The sequence below is a fragment of the Argentina silus genome (assembly GCF_951799395.1).
Source record: "Argentina silus genome assembly, chromosome: 4".
Classification (NCBI taxonomy): Eukaryota; Metazoa; Chordata; class Actinopteri; order Argentiniformes; family Argentinidae; genus Argentina; species Argentina silus.
In genome coordinates, this window is record NC_139658.1 from 15,369,717 (window position 1) to 15,387,078 (window position 17,362).

The 17,362-nt window shown below is 42.2% G+C and overlaps 2 protein-coding genes across 3 annotated transcripts; both read left to right on the forward strand.

Annotated features, from left to right (window-relative positions):
- The first annotated feature begins 1,946 nt into the window (after positions 1-1,946).
- On the forward strand, positions 1,947-5,290 carry LOC310804213 (uncharacterized protein). Of its 2 annotated transcripts, XM_083669335.1 has the most exons (5): positions 1,947-2,371; positions 4,069-4,134; positions 4,286-4,630; positions 4,755-4,982; positions 5,279-5,290. In XM_083669335.1, the coding sequence occupies exons 1-4, from the start codon at positions 2,345-2,347 to the stop codon at positions 4,908-4,910; spliced, it is 594 nt and encodes a 197-aa protein (XP_083525461.1). In that variant the 5' UTR covers positions 1,947-2,344; the 3' UTR covers positions 4,911-4,982; positions 5,279-5,290. The 2 variants fall into 2 exon arrangements, with proteins under 2 accessions (XP_083525461.1, XP_083525460.1); XM_083669334.1 differs by having other exon boundaries at positions 1,947-4,134.
- A 1,365-nt stretch (positions 5,291-6,655) lies between these two features.
- On the forward strand, positions 6,656-17,330 carry tbc1d20 (TBC1 domain family, member 20). Its single transcript, XM_083668419.1, has 8 exons — positions 6,656-7,041; positions 7,775-7,960; positions 8,137-8,217; positions 9,038-9,224; positions 13,007-13,108; positions 13,566-13,707; positions 14,754-14,938; positions 15,577-17,330. Exons 1-8 carry the CDS (start codon positions 6,984-6,986, stop codon positions 15,842-15,844), a joined length of 1,209 nt encoding a protein of 402 aa, XP_083524545.1. The 5' UTR covers positions 6,656-6,983; the 3' UTR covers positions 15,845-17,330.
- Positions 17,331-17,362: the final 32 nt, after the last annotated feature.

Sequence of the window (17,362 nt, forward strand, 5' to 3'; positions counted from 1 at the left end):
AAAGGGTTTGTAATTGTTCTTATATCCTAATTACCCTGATTAAATAGTATTGCCCCAGAATAATGGACTGGCTCTTTACTGGCGCCATACACCTCAAAGTACCCTTTCTGCACTGCTTTGCCTGGACTTTAAGTAGTAAGTTTGTGTATTTCCATTCTTGGCAAAACTTCATGAGTACTACTATTAGGTGATTTTTAGCTTGCCTTGCAGATCGTTGCCATATTTTATCCATTTACCTATTAAAATAGACGTATTTCTTACACAAGAAGAAATGATATGCTTTTTCATATATGCTTTTGTTTCCCATTTAACTAGACCATTTTTAAATGGAAATGTTGACATTTCAAACTAGGATGTATAATGTGTTGGTTGTTTTAAATACAATCAATTCTCTGATATTAAGTAATCTGTTTTGTCATCTCTTACCTGGACTTGCTAGAACAGTACCTATTGATTATATAAGGAACATTTTTTCACCTCAAAAGGAAATAAGTAAAAAAGTGACAACAGTAAAAAGCCAACAACACTCTGTATGACACCCCTCATGGTTGAAACTCACATGATTCATGTTCTAGAAGTGCTGCTGAGTAGATTGGTAGTAAAAATCGAATAATTTTCCAAGACGAAACTAATAAATGCTTAGCCTTGGAAAATGATTTGTGTACAGACAACTTTTCTAAATGATTCATATCAATTAATGCTTTTTATCTGGACAAACATGCTTTTGTTCGCATCACCAGCCACCAATGGTATTGGCATCGCATCAACAATGCAAGTTATTTATTTTGACTTGACGACTCTGAGTTCCCCAGAACCAAACGAACATACCATAAACACCTCTGAGATGAGGGCTAGCCTTCAAGTTTCAAGCCTACTGCACTCCCATCTTTCCTTCTCCCGCGAGTAGTCGGCCAACAACGTTGCGTAATGACAGGTCATAAGTGTATGCACATGACATAAAAGACGACCAAACATTATCCAGATAGCTGAGTGATAGGTGATCATAATCTGGACAAGCGAGTGGACATAGGCTCAGAAAATATCTAAAAACTATTTGATTGAATTACGGTGGAAGATTGATAGCTTCTGTAGCCTTTATCGGTCGGTCAGTATAAGCCTTTGTAGATTATCCTTGCAGTAGCCTAAGTGACACAACAATGCTTAATGATTTATTTAAGAAATTTAAAAAAAAGTCGTCAATTAAGCTTACTCAAATAGGTTTTGAACATTTGGGTATTGAACTGTAAAGACATATTTTACTCTGCACATGTAGGCCTTGTGATTGTTATACAGCCACTGCTGTATGAAAACTGAAGTCCAATGAAGTTGTAATTCATTATCTTCTATCCTTTTTCATTATCCTAAAAGTACTGGTTTGAAATACCATTTGTTTGTCTGTTGTCAATGTTTGCTTTCTACCGTATTGTGATTTTATTGTATTGTTACTCTCTATTGAACAGCCTACTTGTAAGGTGGTTGTCAAAAACCATATGGCTAAATCAGTGTAGGCTATTCAATAGAAATAGGTCTACCCCGCCATAGGTCGTTTTGTTCCATCATCTTAAATGAAATACATGTTTTCATCAAGATTGTACTCTAATAGCCTAATATTTGGTTATTCTTATCAATTAATTTCAAGGACTTTTAAATATATTCTACTTAAAAATATATATTTTTTTTAAAGTTGCATTTGGGTGCAGACTTCAATGATTTGTCATAATATAAAATAAAACTTTCCGCAGAGAATATAAACTTGTCCTCGTTCATGTTAAATGACATATGTGGCCTCTTGGTCCCGTCTCCCAAGTCAACAAGTCGGACAACCAGGAATAGGATGGACAGTTCAAGGTTTATTGCTCAAGCTGCAATGATGGGACAACATACAGAAATGAAGGGAATAGTCTGGTCGACTCTTTTGTATGCAAGTGAACAAACATTTCCCACAGCATTACTCCATGGCTCTGCGTGAAGACTAATACAACACATTTCAGTATGTAAATGTTCTATGTTTGTTCTGTGATCATACAATGGATTTACAATTTGTTTCTTTAGAAAATAATAAAAACAGGAATTTAATTCAGAATTACAAAAGTCTATATATTTTGAAGAAACGACTATCATCCATTTTATGCTTAAAATAATACATGAACATGAACGAACACAATGATGCACTCTAGTGACAAAAACTGGTATTGCACAGAATTACCAGCAGGTTATGCAACATGCATTCTACAACGAACTCGAAGTATAATATATACATTCATAAACTGCAATTTCAGACCCTTTTACCTGCAATGATTGGACAACATACAAAATGACGGAATAGTCTGGTCGCCTCTTTTGTATGCATGTGAACAAACAGCTCCTAAAGGTAAGTGACACATTAGCTACTGAGCACATGGAAACCGGAGACTTTACTCTGTAAAAATAGAATGCATGTCTCATATGACGCCAAATTAACAACAGAGGTTACTAAAAATATATTTCAGCAAAATACAAAATGGAATGTGAGTGTGTTGTACAACATAATGAGCGATTTATCCAAGACCATTCAACACCTGAATTTACTCCACAGCATTACTCCGTAGCTCTGCTGTGGATTACCCAAAATTCCCGATCTTAAAATGACAATAGGATTTCCTCACTATGCCAGAAGGTGGCGTTGTACCCATTTATGCAGGAATTTAAGCATAATTTATTTACACTGTTACATACAGACCTTATTTAGAAATATATATATATTTTTTTTTTTTACAATATATAGTCTCATAGCCAATTAGTCTACTGTTTTGTAGGCTTACTTGTATTGTTTTCTTGGCGCTGTAATGGCGACAGGTGGTGTGAATGAGTGTTGACACTCGTTTGTTGCCCACCACCACAAAATCAAACAAGTGTACAGTAAGCATGTTGCCCCCCACGAATGATGTAGCGCCCCTCCTTGTGTGAAATGCTGACAATTATTCAGACGTATGACTGAAAGGTTACTGGACTGTGTAGTGCTTATTTCATTCACTATCAGTCGTGCTTCTTACAGCTTTGCGTTTATTTGAAGGCAGTTCACGGATTTGATGTTGGCTGAAAAGTTACCGGAGATTGTAGTGCTTATTTGATTCATTACCACGGATTTGACAGTATTTTTTGAAAACAGTCAATTGTCCAAAATGTGCGTGCGGTCTGAGGTGCGCTCTCCTCTCCTCCTCTCATTTTAGCCGCACCATCGTCACCTCGAAACTTCTAACAATCTTTAAGGCAAGACGCATCATTCACCCAAGTTTCCTCAAAATTGGGCCAATCAGTTTAATTTTAAGACGCATCACGCATGACCAACATTTCGTAAAAAATATCCCAGTGGTGTCAGAGATAAAGCGTGTGACTTTTTCAGAATTGTGTGACATATGAACGGACAGAGACCGAGCTATCGTTCTGATTGTGAGACGGCCGGATTGTGAGAGGCGGCCCAACACAAGGGTACAGAGACAGCTGGAAAATTAATTTAGGAAATAACCACCCCAATAGTAGGTGCAGTAACCGAAGCAAGCAGCTATTTTCTGTGTCTTCACAGACTACCATTAAGGAGAACATTGAATTCACTGAATCACTGTTCAAGTCATCTGGGGATGGAGTCAACACCACAGCCAATCAAGAGACTCCTACCCAAGTCAGACCCTGCCACTGATAGACCCTACTAAGAGGGTGCATCTCATTCTACGAAAGTGGTTTCCCCCTTCTTGTCTCCTCGCCTTAACCTGCACTGAAAACACACAGGACAAGATAACAACTAATATGGTGGATTGTGTTTTCATATCGGTAGAACAGTTCTTTCACATTGGAGCATAGGGCATCTTGGGGACAAAGAGAGGAAGCCATAACAGACCATTGAGATGCAATATTTAAGTTAACTGTCATGAGGCTGAGGATGATACTCACTCCTTGTCCTCTAGCACTGAATCTGAATAGCAGGTAAGTAGATTTGTTTCCATCCCTTTGTACCTTTGTGCAATGTCCTATCTGATTTCTGACTATGGAGAATGTATGCATGGTGACCGAAACTGGACCTCTCTTGTACAGTCTTTATATTCCGATGCTGGCAGCCTCTCCGATGAAGACGTCATACTCCTTCCAGATGAACCGAGGGTATGTCTCAAGAGCCTAAGAGTGTCCTATGAACAGTGTGTGTGTCTCAAAGTCTTTCATTCTCACTATTACTGTATATTGCCTATTTTACAATCTTCAGGTATTTTTTTCTTCAAACCTCTGTACTTAATCCTTTATATCGTCCACCCAGATCCCAGCGTTGGAAGCCTACTGCGACACCCCCTACCCTTTCCCTCTGCGTGCCTCGAGGAAGGCCTCAGGCAAGGTGGAGCTGATCCCCTTCACGGATCAGCCCTGCAAGGAGCTGCAGGACAAAGAGGCCATGTGGACCGCAGCCAAGCAGGAGACCCTGCGGGTCATCCAACTGGGTCTGGACGCGCTGCAGCGCAACATGGATCTGTGCCTGGAGAGGCTCAGCAAAGGTCTGGACAGCGACTGGAGCTACCACACAGAGGACCGACAGGAGGATAGCGACCCAGGCAGGATGGATGGCTGTCTGAGAGGCCTGAGGAAAAAGCTCTTTGGGATGAAGCGGGTGGAGATATATATATAAATACATTACTACAGTATGTTTCAAATGGGTAAAGACAAGACAGACAGATATAATACCTCAAGACTGGTTTGACTAAGTCTAATTTGTTTGTCTTTTACCCCCACAGAGCCGAGTGTGCTGGAGACAGGATGAGCCTCGCGACAGGCTCTCTGAGACTAGCCAGTCTCCTATGTTCCCAGGGCCCTACGACGCAGTGGACGATGATGCCCGAACCATTGTGGTTCCATTTAACGCTAACAATGATGATTTTAGATCATTCTAGGTACCCAGCCCTATGGCCCTGCCTCCTGACGAAGAGTACTTCCCCTACCGCTGAAGCCCCCGCCTGGCGCGAGTAAGCCAGAGAGTTACAGTCATATAAAGCTTGTATTGTCCTCTCCTCTTGTCAATGAGGAAGTGAAAAGCAAAAAGAAAAAGAAGGCGGGGAAAAAAAGTCAAGGAAGAGATGGAACAGCAGCAGGAGACAACAAACAATGAGATTAAGAAAGAAGTTCAGAAAGCAGGCAAAAGGAGTCTGAAGGAAAGGAGATGACTGAAATAAAAGTAGGGTAAATAGGGGTGGTAGCATAACAAGGAAGTAATCGGTCTTTTCATTCTGTTGGTAACTACTGTGTTTATTTCTGACAACAGGATTATCCGGTGGCTGCTGCATAAATTGGTGTAATGGACACCTATCCACTCGTCTACCTCCCTCCCAACCCCACCTACCTCCCTTTTTAAGCCTTAAAGAATACGCACAATTATTACCAAACCTACACACACATGGACACACACATACACATAAATATCTACCTCCCTTCCTACCTACAGTAACCACATACCCACCTTCACACGCAGACACAGACAGACAGACAGACAGACAGACACACAGCCACTTACTTAACATCCTCTTAACTCTTACCTTACACATAGAGTACACACCCACCTACCTAGCTTTCTTCCTACACACACACACACACACACACACACACACACACACACACACACACACACACACACACAAAAACACACACCTACCTATCACATACAGTACCTACTTACCTACTTACCATATACCCACCTACAGTACCTCTCTCCCTTCATACAAAATACATGAGCAAAATAAACATATTTTGAATTAATTGTATCTTGTTGATTGCTGTATTAGTGTTTTAAGCTCTGAACAAAACAGCAGTTACTGGGACCTCCACAAGATGAGACTGAGTCATTCCTAAAAGAAAAAAACACCTTTTAGCAGTCAGCGTTCACCTCAGGCCTCAGGAAATTGAATTTCCTCCCCTCTACCTAAAGAAGCACTAGCAACTTTAAATCCTTGTCCATAGAGGTCAAAGTGTAGATCAAGGCACATCAATCCTCCACAAATGGACTATTTCTTAATGCACTCAAGTCTCAATGTGTTTTATGTGTTATGATGTGTCCTGTATCTATTGTATTATTTGTTGTATTGTATCTGTTATATCATGCTATACTACTGTATGAGTGATGTGTATGTGTATTTAGTTATGTTAATGTATTTAGTTATATTTAGTTCGGGACTACAGATGCAGCGGTGAAGCTGTGTTTAGCTAATTCTGGTGCAAACCTCATATTTCACTGTCTGAAATGTATGTTTTAAATTGCACATGGTCCCTTAAAATAAACTGCTTCATATTCTAGAAGTGCTGTTGAGTAGAGTGGTAGTAAATCCATCTGAGATAAAAAAAAAAATAACAATAAAAAAAATTCATGTTTCGCCATAGAATATTATTTGTGTACAGTCCATTATGTGTCCCCAATGCAGTGCAGCAGTTTTTCATCAGGGTAATTAGGATATTAAGATATATTAGAATTACAAACCCTTAAAAACACAAATAATGCATTGATTAAATATTTATTTCTAGATACAGTTACATCTAATTTGTGGTTCCTTTATCCATATTTTCTATTTCTAATGGTAATCGTTTGCGCTTTTATTTTGAAGGAATCCTCATTTCCATACACTCGAGGTAGGGGGGCGGAGTTCGACTAGGGTCGTTGACAGAACATAGATCAGTGTTTTCTCATTTTGCCTGAATATACAAGTCCTCTTTTGAAGGTTCATTAATATTTCAGAATAGCCTATTTCCGAATGACGTTTTTAAGTAGCTTTAGCTTGCAGAAAGCTAGTCTCACTACCTAGGTAGCCAATGTGATGATGTGGCCTATTTCTTTGGACAAATAGCAGCTATCTAGCTAGCTAACCGGCTAGGTGACAATATTTTCATGTATCTAGCTAGCTAGTACACATCTGGAGGAGAAAGAAGACTATAGCTTTTTTAATAATCTACGATGACGACAAGATTGTAGTGGGGAAAATATGAAGAAATCTAGAAGTGCTGGTGCGTCCTCCCCTTTGAATGGGGTCGGGAAACATGGTAAGAAGATAGCTGGCTAGCTACCCTGTTATTTTGTGTTGGCTAATTAGCCAAATGACTCTCAGCACCTGTCAGTGTCAGCATCAAACAGGATAGCTAGCTACTGTAGCTTTGCATCATACTGTTTTTGAGTATCTAGTTAGCTACTAGAGTTCTGTAGCTAACTTAGTAAGTCTTGCACTTCAATACATATTGGTCTCTAGCTAGCTAGCTACTAATACCAGGCTAAATTGGCTTTCTATCAGCCTTCATCTCAGGTTCCTTATCAGTTCAGTTGGATACGAATGATACCAGTTGGCACTCTGACACGCCCCCTTCTAAATGTCTAAGATAGCTAACATTTAAGTATTATAGACAGGCAATAGGCCTACATTGTCTTCCAACGTGTTACCTATTTTATCCTGAAGTGTAAGATCAGTCCTTATGTCATGCCATATGGATTGGTTAGCACCTATTTTGCGTCTTCCACAAGTCAGACTCTTACTCAGGCCTTCATGGTTTTGACCGTCATGGTGCAGCAAGTTAAGGGCATCACTAAATCAAAATGCAGGAATATTGCCTCATGATTCCAGGGAAAAGGTTGTGGATTACATTACATTCAGAACTAATGTTGTAATAGAATACTCCCCCCTCAATTCAGCCCATTGGTAGGTATTTGGCATTGTGTGTGAAGGATGTTTGGTTGTATGTGGCTTCTCTGAGTTGAGTTGTTGTGTGGTTGTCGTGTGGACAGACTGGGATTCGAGGAGGAAGAGGAAGGTGACGGACATCTCTCAGGCGCTGAACATGACGCCCGTGGACGTGGCTGCACTGAGGCGGATGGCCATCAGCGAGGGAGGACTGCTCAGTGACGAGATTCGCTGTAAAGTCTGGCCGCGGCTACTCAATGTTCCCACCGATACCCTGCCTGAGAAACCAGGTGAACTGATAACTTCAGACCCGGGATAAGGGAACAGACCAGGGATGAGGCTGCTGCTTTCATGTACACTGTACTACACTTATTTTCATGAACACATTGGCATAAAAGTGACTATTCATCCATGTGAACACATTTAATGTTGTTTTTCTGTGTTGTTGATGGTGTTTCCTTCTCAGAAGAGGTAGAGAGGGAGAATAACAAGGACTACAACCAGGTTCTGCTGGATGTCCGCCGTTCCCTCAGAAGATTCCCTCCTGGTGAGTGGCTGAAGCACTCCAACATCTAATACATTACCTAAACTTCTTTAACATTACCCAGACACCTCAGACATTACCCAAACATCTTTAACATTACCCAAACACCTCAGACATTACCCAAACACCTTTTAATATTACCCAAAACCTTTTAACATTACCTAAACACAATAATCTCAGACATTACCTAAACTCAACCTCCTCAGACATTCAGACATTGTGCTAGGTGGCCTTCTTTTTAGAGATTGTTTTATTGACGGTGGGCTAGAAACCCTAACAAGCAGAGTAGTAATTGGATTGCCATATGCTTTGGAATTTATTGGATTTCTGCGATGTGATTTAAGGACAGCTGTGTCTTTTGTTTTTTTGTTGTCCTGGAGAAGTCCAGCAGAAATCTAAATGACCCAGTTAACTAATTTAGTGCCGAGGGTGAATAAAGTCATCCAAATTGTCAACATTCAAGAGTGCCAACTTTATTCACAAAAAATGCATGAACTATGATGCTTCATTTTGTAGCCCACCAAAGTATCGTTGCTAGGTAAACACCACATAAAACACTTGGCACTCTAGGTGGTGAGTGTTCCGAATTCATTGGCAGTTAGTGAGTTAAAGGAGACAATCCACAAGCTGAGAAGCTTTGCTTGTGATAATCAGATGATTCATTGTCGAGATGAGTTATGCTATCAAGACATGAAGGCTGTTTTAAAGAAGGTACATTATTGTCTTGGTGCTGGGGGGGAGAAAATACTGGCGGAAAAAAAAAAAAGTCAGGAATTCTCCTGACCCTGCTGATGACCTCTGACCCCGGCCCTCCCCTGTGCAGGCATGCCTGATGAGCAACGCGAGGGTCTCCAGGAGGAGCTGATTGACATCATCCTGCGTGTGTTGAGGAGGAACACCCAGCTGCACTACTACCAGGGTTACCATGACATCGTGGTCACCTTCCTCCTGGTCCTGGGGGAACGACTAGCCACCGCTCTGGTGGAAAAGCTGTCTACCCACCACCTCAGGTATAACATCTACCTACTAGATATCATCGAACTACTAACCCCACCTGCTCTCCAACCATCACTTCAGGTATAACCTCTCCGTACTAGATAACCATCACCTAGGGTATAACATCTACCTACTAGATAACACCTTACCACTAACCCCACCCATCACCTCAGGTATAACGTCTACCTACTAGATAACACATAACTACTAACCCTACCTCTTCACCCATCACCTCAGGTAGGCCACCTAACATCTAAAACATCTAAAGAGAGCTCCTCCTCCTACTAAAACATCTAAAGAGAGCTCCTCCCCCTACTAAAACATCTAAAGAGAGCTCCTCCCCCTACTAAAACATCTAAAGAGAGCTCCTCCCCTGCCGCTTTTACTGCGCGCTCCGTGCCACTCTTTGCTTTAATGCTTCTTTCAACTTTTGAGTCCTTGATTTTACTTGCTACGCTATTTTCTGGTTCCTGCGGTGCTTCCCTGGAACTTTTAATACTATTATTTTCATTTTCAACTTCTCACCTCCACACCAATCGGGGACGAGAGGGCGTTCAAAAGACACCAGGCTGCAACAAAAGCAAGCTAACGGTATCACGAGGCCAATAACGTTAATTGTAGGTGATTCTGCTGTAAAAAATATCAACCATGGTGGTAAGAGGAATACCAAAACATACTGCTTCCCTGATGAGATGGTTTGTGAAATTCTATCTGCCTACCAAACTGTGAACAAAATGATTGTGCATGTAGGGACAAATTATGTTTCCAAGGAACAGTCAGAAATGTTGAAACCGTACTTTGTTGAACTGCAAAAAATGCTAGGCTCCCTAGATATTGAGACATACAGTAGTGATCCTCTGCCGTCAAAAAGTAAATAAATTCAGCAGGCTACTGGGACTGAACACATGGCTTTCAACTGCTTGTGCCTTAGTGAACTTTATTGACAATTTCAATCTGTTTTGGGAGCGCAGATACCTCTTCAGAGAGAATGGATTTCACCTTAACAGATCCGGAGAGGAATTGTTCACCTCTAACCTACTTTACTCCTTTTGCCATGCAACTGTGGCAGGGTGCAAGGACAGCCTAAAGATAAAGATAACCACCCCATCCCCCCCACTGTCGGACTCCAGCCCAGCAACCCATGACGCAAAACTCTGTGCCCCACCCCAGGACGACAACCTTGCAAAAGAGGCCTCTCGCATCCCCCCACCACCAGATTCAATGCCCCAATCTTCCAGATCCCCGCCCCAATCTTCCAGATCCCCACCCCAGGACGACGACCTTGCAAAGGAGGTCTCTCCCTCCCTCTCTCACCAACAGCAATCAGATTCCGCCCCAACATCCCCTGACGTGATATTCGATGATTCACGCCCAACAGCTCATGAAGTATTTGCCGCCTCCCCCTTCTCCATCTCACCCCCCCCTCCATCATTTGGCATTTATGAACGAACTGGTGAATGCTTGTCTCAAACTAACACCCCAACCCTTCCCCCACTCCATCCTAGCCAGCCCTCAGCTACCACCCCCAATACCCCCTCGACTTACTCCGCCATCAGTCCTAGCCAGCCCCCAGCTACACCCCCCAAAACCTCCTTCATCTTCTCCACCGGCAACATATTCTAGTAGTTTCTTTGATGAATTTGCTGAACTACTGTCCATAATCTCCATGGAATATGACTGTCTATCTATATCAGGACATTTTAACATTCATATTGACAACCCCAACGATAACAATGCCAAAGAACGTAATAACTTACTTGACACCTTTGGACTGTCTCAACATCCGGGCCCACCCACACCCAGGGCCATACTTTAGATTTATTTATTACAAGGCGTTTTAAGTCATCATTTGTTAAGGCTATTGATGTTGCTCTGTCTGATTGTCTTTGCATTTTCCTTGAAATGTCTGTTACTCCTGACATTCATATTAGATCGGAAAGAATAATGAGAATACTAGTGCATTATTTATGGAGGCTATTCCCCTGTCAACAACTTTTACCTTAGCCTCTGTGAATGATCTCTTAGATAATTTCAATTCTAAAATTATGAATGTTATTGATGTCATTGCACCTATTATGGTGAATTCAACTTCTGGTAAGCAAAAAGCACCATGGAGAAACTGAATCTGTAAAAATAAAAAAATAAAGTGTTGAAAAACTAAGCTCCACATTCACTATGACATCTATAAAGAGAGACTTCATTCCTACAATCTGGAATTGAAAAGCGCTAGACAATCTTTCTTCTCTGACATCAACAAAAATATTAATAATGCACGCACTTTATTTGCCACTGTTGATAGGCTGACTAACCCCCCAGCACAAATAACCCCTGAAGTCCTATCCACCGATAAATGTTTTGATAAATAAACTCGAAGCTGAGTTTGCTTCTTTCTTTACAGATAAAATTCTAAACATTAGACAAACTATCAGTAGTTCCTCATTAAACGAAAATGTGTCACCACTACATTCACATTAAAGTAACTCGATAAACATGACCCAGTTTAATGCCATTGCCTACAAAACTCTTGAGGAAACTTAACATCTTAAGCCATCAACATGCTGCTTTGACACCTTGCCAATGGGCTTCCTTAAAAATGTTTACGGCTGCTTGGTGACTGATTTACTGCAAATAGTTAACAGCTGCCTCTTATCAGGCATTTTTCCAAAGGCTTTGAAAACTGCAGTTATTAAGCCTCTACTAAAACAGTGTAGCCTGGATGCTTCTGTATGCTACACATAGCTGGAATAAACTTCCAGAAGATCTTAGATCAGCCCCAACTCTGGCTACTTTAAAAAATGGGCTAAAAACCTTTATCTTCGCCGTTGCCTTAGGCAATCTAAGTTAACTCCAAACACAGCCATGGCGCTTTGTGCAGGAACTTAAAAAGGTTAATAAAGCAGCTCCTGTGTTGGGAACAGAGTTACAATCCGGATAGAGTATTCTCGCTAAAGGGTCGACAGGCTTATTAATGATTGGTAAGTCCACGTTAATCGAGAATAGAAAGATTTTTAGGTCCACATTACTCACGATTGGTATGTCCACATTATGAATGGTAGGCCCACGGTATGATTGGTAGGTCCACGTTAATCGAGTTAACCAGATTAAGGTAAAGAACTGACAAAGATGCCACAGTAAATCATATTTGGGTTAGAGTCACAAACACCCGGGGAACAGGTATTCTAAGGTAAAGAAAACTAAATTGCTACTAATAATTTGTTTATGCTCTTTCCTTTTTATCTATTTTATGTAAAGCACTTTGAATTGCCTCTGTGTATGAAATGTGCTATATAAATCAACTTGCCTTGCCTTGCCTTAACATCTAACTACTAACCCCACCTTCACCCATCACCTCAGGTAGGCCCTAACACCTTGTTACTTTTACTAAAGGAAACACCATGTTTTCCGTGTTGTTGACCTTGAATGGTTGGCCTGCATTCATGAATCGCGTATGGTGCCTTTAACCGCTGTGGTGGAGAAACTCTCTCCACTTAGTATCTGATTGTGGTCGACTTCTTAGCACATTAGCACAAGTCCCACAAAAGCCCTGCTTTTAATTGGGGTCAAGGAATATGGGACATTTTGAAAAGACATTAACATCCATTTATAATACCAGCACCGCTTGTGAGTTTGTAGTGATCGCACGTCGTTGGCAAAATGAGGCATCTTGAAGAGTTCCTAGTGGAGACAAAAACCCAGAAAGCTTGCACAGTGCTACGTTAAACAATGCCTGTGATGTTGTTGACTCTCTTACCCGTTTGACACTTGCTGTGCTCTCTTGTTCTTTTCTTCTTTCCAGGGATTTTATGGACCCCACCATGGACAACACCAAACACATCCTGAACTATCTGATGCCCATCATCGAGAGGGTCAACCCTGAGGTGCACGACTTTATGCAGCAGTAAGCATCCGTTTCTGACATATTATTATTATTATTATCATTATTATTATTATTATTATTATTCATGGTACAGAACATAGACTCTAGTGGCTAGTAGTTTTGCGTTAAAAGGGTGGTAAACTATTTGTCACATCCCCGTGACATTAGCAGCTTGTACATTATTGTGCTATATTCTAGCGAGCCAGTGCATGCTCAGAGAAATGTAAAGCAGAGAGACTCAGCCTGCGATTACTTCCTGTTTGCGGCTCACCCTGGCATGCACCCGCAAGTCTGCTGCTTTGAGGGGTTGCAGCGAACAAACGCTTATCGTTTTAGACGGTTAGGGTTTAGTTGACTAGTAGGAGTGTTACAAGGTACAGGGTTAGGGTTTAGTTGACTAGTAGTCATCTTACAAGGTCCAGGGTTAGGGTTTAGTTGACCAGTAGGAATGTTACACTAAACACACCTGTGTCCCTAGGGCGGAGGTGGGAACCATCTTTGCTCTCAGCTGGCTCATCACCTGGTTTGGCCACGTCCTGTCAGATTTCCGCCATGTTGTGCGGTTGTACGACTTCTTCCTGGCATGCCATCCCCTCATGCCCATCTATTTTGCTGCTGTGGTGAGTCTACCCCAATGACTTAAAACCCTGGAGTAGCAATTGTGGCGCCGTTGCATTAGAGCGATTGAAGTATGCGGAAGTTGGGTAAACTATAGCTGTCTAATCAACGCAAGTCAATTTAGAAAATGTGCCAATTGCCTAGGCTATTGATAAATAAGCATACTGTCAAAGTTCTCCCATTACTTTTGGTGCCCTGAAATAGGAGGACTATATATTAATATTATTGTAATTTCAGAATGGTGAAACCAACATATAAAAAAATTATAAATCAATAAAAGCTGACAATCTCTACTTCACCTCATACTAATTATTTGATTTCAAGTCCAAACCTTTGGAGTATAGGGCCAAATAAAGAAAAAATGCTTCACTGTCCTTACACAGGGCACTGTATATCCTGTTGGTGATGCGTTTGGCAATTGTTTTTTATGCCTTTGGAAGCTGCACCTAGTACCGATGCGTGTGCATTAGAAACTTGGTTATTCTGATTGGGCAAGTAGGCTGAATGAGCGTTTACATGCCTATCAAACGGTTTATCGAAGGTAATATCCATTGGAAAATACATTTCATTCAGAATGGTCACTTTATTCGGATTGAAGTGTTTACATGAGGGTGTTTTATTCAGTTTACTTGTACTATTAATGGAATATGAGACTGCATGTAAACGTAGTCAGTGTAGCATTTTCCTCAGTCAATCTGAATATTCAAGTTTGTGTACCACCTCTCGACACAACATAAAACCTCTTTTTTAGTTTCGTCAGTGGGCAATAGCGATCATAGGGCTGTAATCAACTCCCCAACTGCCAAAGAATTCCGGAAGGCTCGTCGCCGAGATTGCCCAGTGTTTTATGTGGTATTTTCCTAGCGACAATACATTGATTGGCTACAAAATGAAGCATCATCATGTACAGTATGCATTTTGGGTGAATAAAGTCACCCATGGCACTCATGAATGTTGACCATTTGGGGTAGACTTAAAAGTCACACTCGGCACTGAATGAGTTAAACTGGGGGGAATATTTTGAAGCTGAGGTTGTGGTCTGTTTCAGATCGTGTTGTACCGGGAGGACGAGGTATTGGACTGCGAGTGCGACATGGCGTCACTGCACCACCTCCTGTCCCAGATCCCCCAGGACCTGCCTTACGAGACGCTCATCAGCCGCGCCGGAGACCTCTTCGTCCAGTTCCCCCCCTCCGAGATGGCCAGGGAGGCCGCTCAGCAGCACAGCCAACAGTAAGACCAACCCTAACCACACACACACACACACACACACACACACAATCAAACATGTCTTTTTTTTTGTATCTACCACCAGGTGTGCCCAACCCTCCTCCTGGAGAGCTACTGTCCTGCAGGTTTTCCCTCTAACCCTGACCTAACACACCTGATTCTGCTCATTAGCTACTCATCAGGACCTTGTTTAGCTGATCTGGTGTGCTAGGGGGGGTTAAAACCTGCAGGAGGAGGGTTGGGCACCCCTGCTCTACACACTCCTCTCTTTCTCTCCTCTCTTCTCTTCTCTTTCTCTCTCTCCTGTCAGAGTTCAGTCCAGAAACACATTCAGCATTCATCTCCTGTTGACGATCCTCCGCCCACACAACACGCTTTCTCCCCATCTTTCTCTCTCTCTCTCGTTCTTTCACCGACACAGAGCTCACTCTTATTCTCACGCGTCGCTATGTCCGGTTCAATCCGTGAATAAGGCTCTTTTCGCTTTCGACTTTTCCCCTCTCATTTCCAAGATTGATCTAAACGTTCGATAAATGTCTGCACAAATGACCACGTTCCAACAGTTGATTCGATGGATTGTGTAGCTAATAATAAAACAGACTTTTGTTTAGTTTTTCTTGTCTTTCCACTGTCTCCCCCAGGACCGCCGCCTCCACCTTTAAAGACTTTGAGCTGGCTTCGGCTCAGCAGAGGCCCGACTCGGTGCTGCGGAGGCGTCGTCGGGACAAGGCGGCGATGGACGGCTCGGGGGCGGCGGGGACCATGGTGGTGGCCCAGCCCACCGCCGCCAGGCGATTCGTGCGGCTGGCGGTCATGGGCTTGACCGTTGCCCTAGGGGCGGCGGCCCTGGCCGTGGTGAACACTGCCCTGGGGTGGGCGCCCAAACTGGACCTCCACCTCTTCCCCTGAGAGAGAGACTGAGAGAGAGAGAGACTGAGAGAGACTGAGACTTGTAAAGGCTAGCCAGCACCGAGCTCCTACCTCCTAGACACTACCCTCCACTCCCTAGACACTACCCTCCACTCCTTAGCCCCTACCTCCTAGCCTCTACCCTCTTAACCCCTATATTCATCCCCTCACCCGCTTCCCTCAAGCCTCTATCCCCTACCCACTTCCCCCTACCTATCAAGCTCCTGGGGGGTAGGAGGTAGGATTTAGGGGTTGATGGACACAAGGGTGGCCATTACAGCAAGACGTCCATTGAAGGGTGAGAACACGATCAGCCCATCATGAAGAAATGTGAGACTTTACTGTTGATGTTGTCTTTAATTTATATACTTGTACATAAAATAATATGAGGGTGATAAATGTCACACTCACAGAGATTAAGATATAATCTGATTCTAGCAAAGATCTTGGGATATGAGGCCAAGAGTGGTCACTGGGGTCTTGAAACTTATAGCGTGTGTGCGTGCGAGTGTGCGTCATTGCTATGTCATGTTCAGAGGTGAGTTAAATGCGGCTTGGAGGCTCCCTCAGGCGTTGTTGGCAAATAGTTCCCATACACCTCAGATCAGGGTCGAGTTCAGTAAGCACATGGAAGAAAATTAAACTTTTTAAATAGGAATGCTTTTAATTTTCCGTACCCTACTAAACACGACCCGTGTTGGGTCCCTCAGACCTGGTTGCTTCCCCCCCCCTGTCGGGAGACAGATCATTTGGAAGGTGCAGCCGTCAAAAACACGTCCCTCATCACTTTCTATGATGATACTGAGACCAAATACACAATTGTCTAAATCCTCTCTCTCTCTATGTTTAGCACATAACTTTATCATCATTTTGTAAACGTCATTATTATGGTTTTGTACAAACCTACCTACATATGTAACACAAATCAAGTCAAAATGGAGCTTTGAGCTGAGTCCAGATCCTATACTGTAGTTGACCCTGTGCTATAGTTGATTCCAGGCTATAGTTGACCTCGTACCACAGTTGATTCCATGCTATAGTTACAGCACAATAATTTAATCTCACAACATTTCTCCCTCACAATGTGCTCATATTTCAGCATTTCTCATTATACTCACCGAATGGCCTGGTCTTACATACTGCAAATGTTTTTTTTGTACACATCATTTTGCAATGTTGCTTGAGCTATTAACTACAGTTGCCATGGTTTGAATATTGTGATGCGTTGGACATATTTGTTCAAAGCAGAAGACACATACATCACACGTAGTGGACTGGATAGTCACACACGGATACTCAGTGGTGCCTACTTTGGATGTCAATCAATAGATGAACTCCATCTGTATTATTTGCAATAGTTTTCCTTGCACTAAAATAGCCTCATTTGGTGTCATTGCAGTTCATGGTTTCATCTGCAATTTATATTCATTTCTGTCATGAGAATCGTGAAAAATGTTCAAGATCTACTCAAATAAATTGTATAGGATGGGTGAACAATTGTGTGTATTGTTTGCTGTG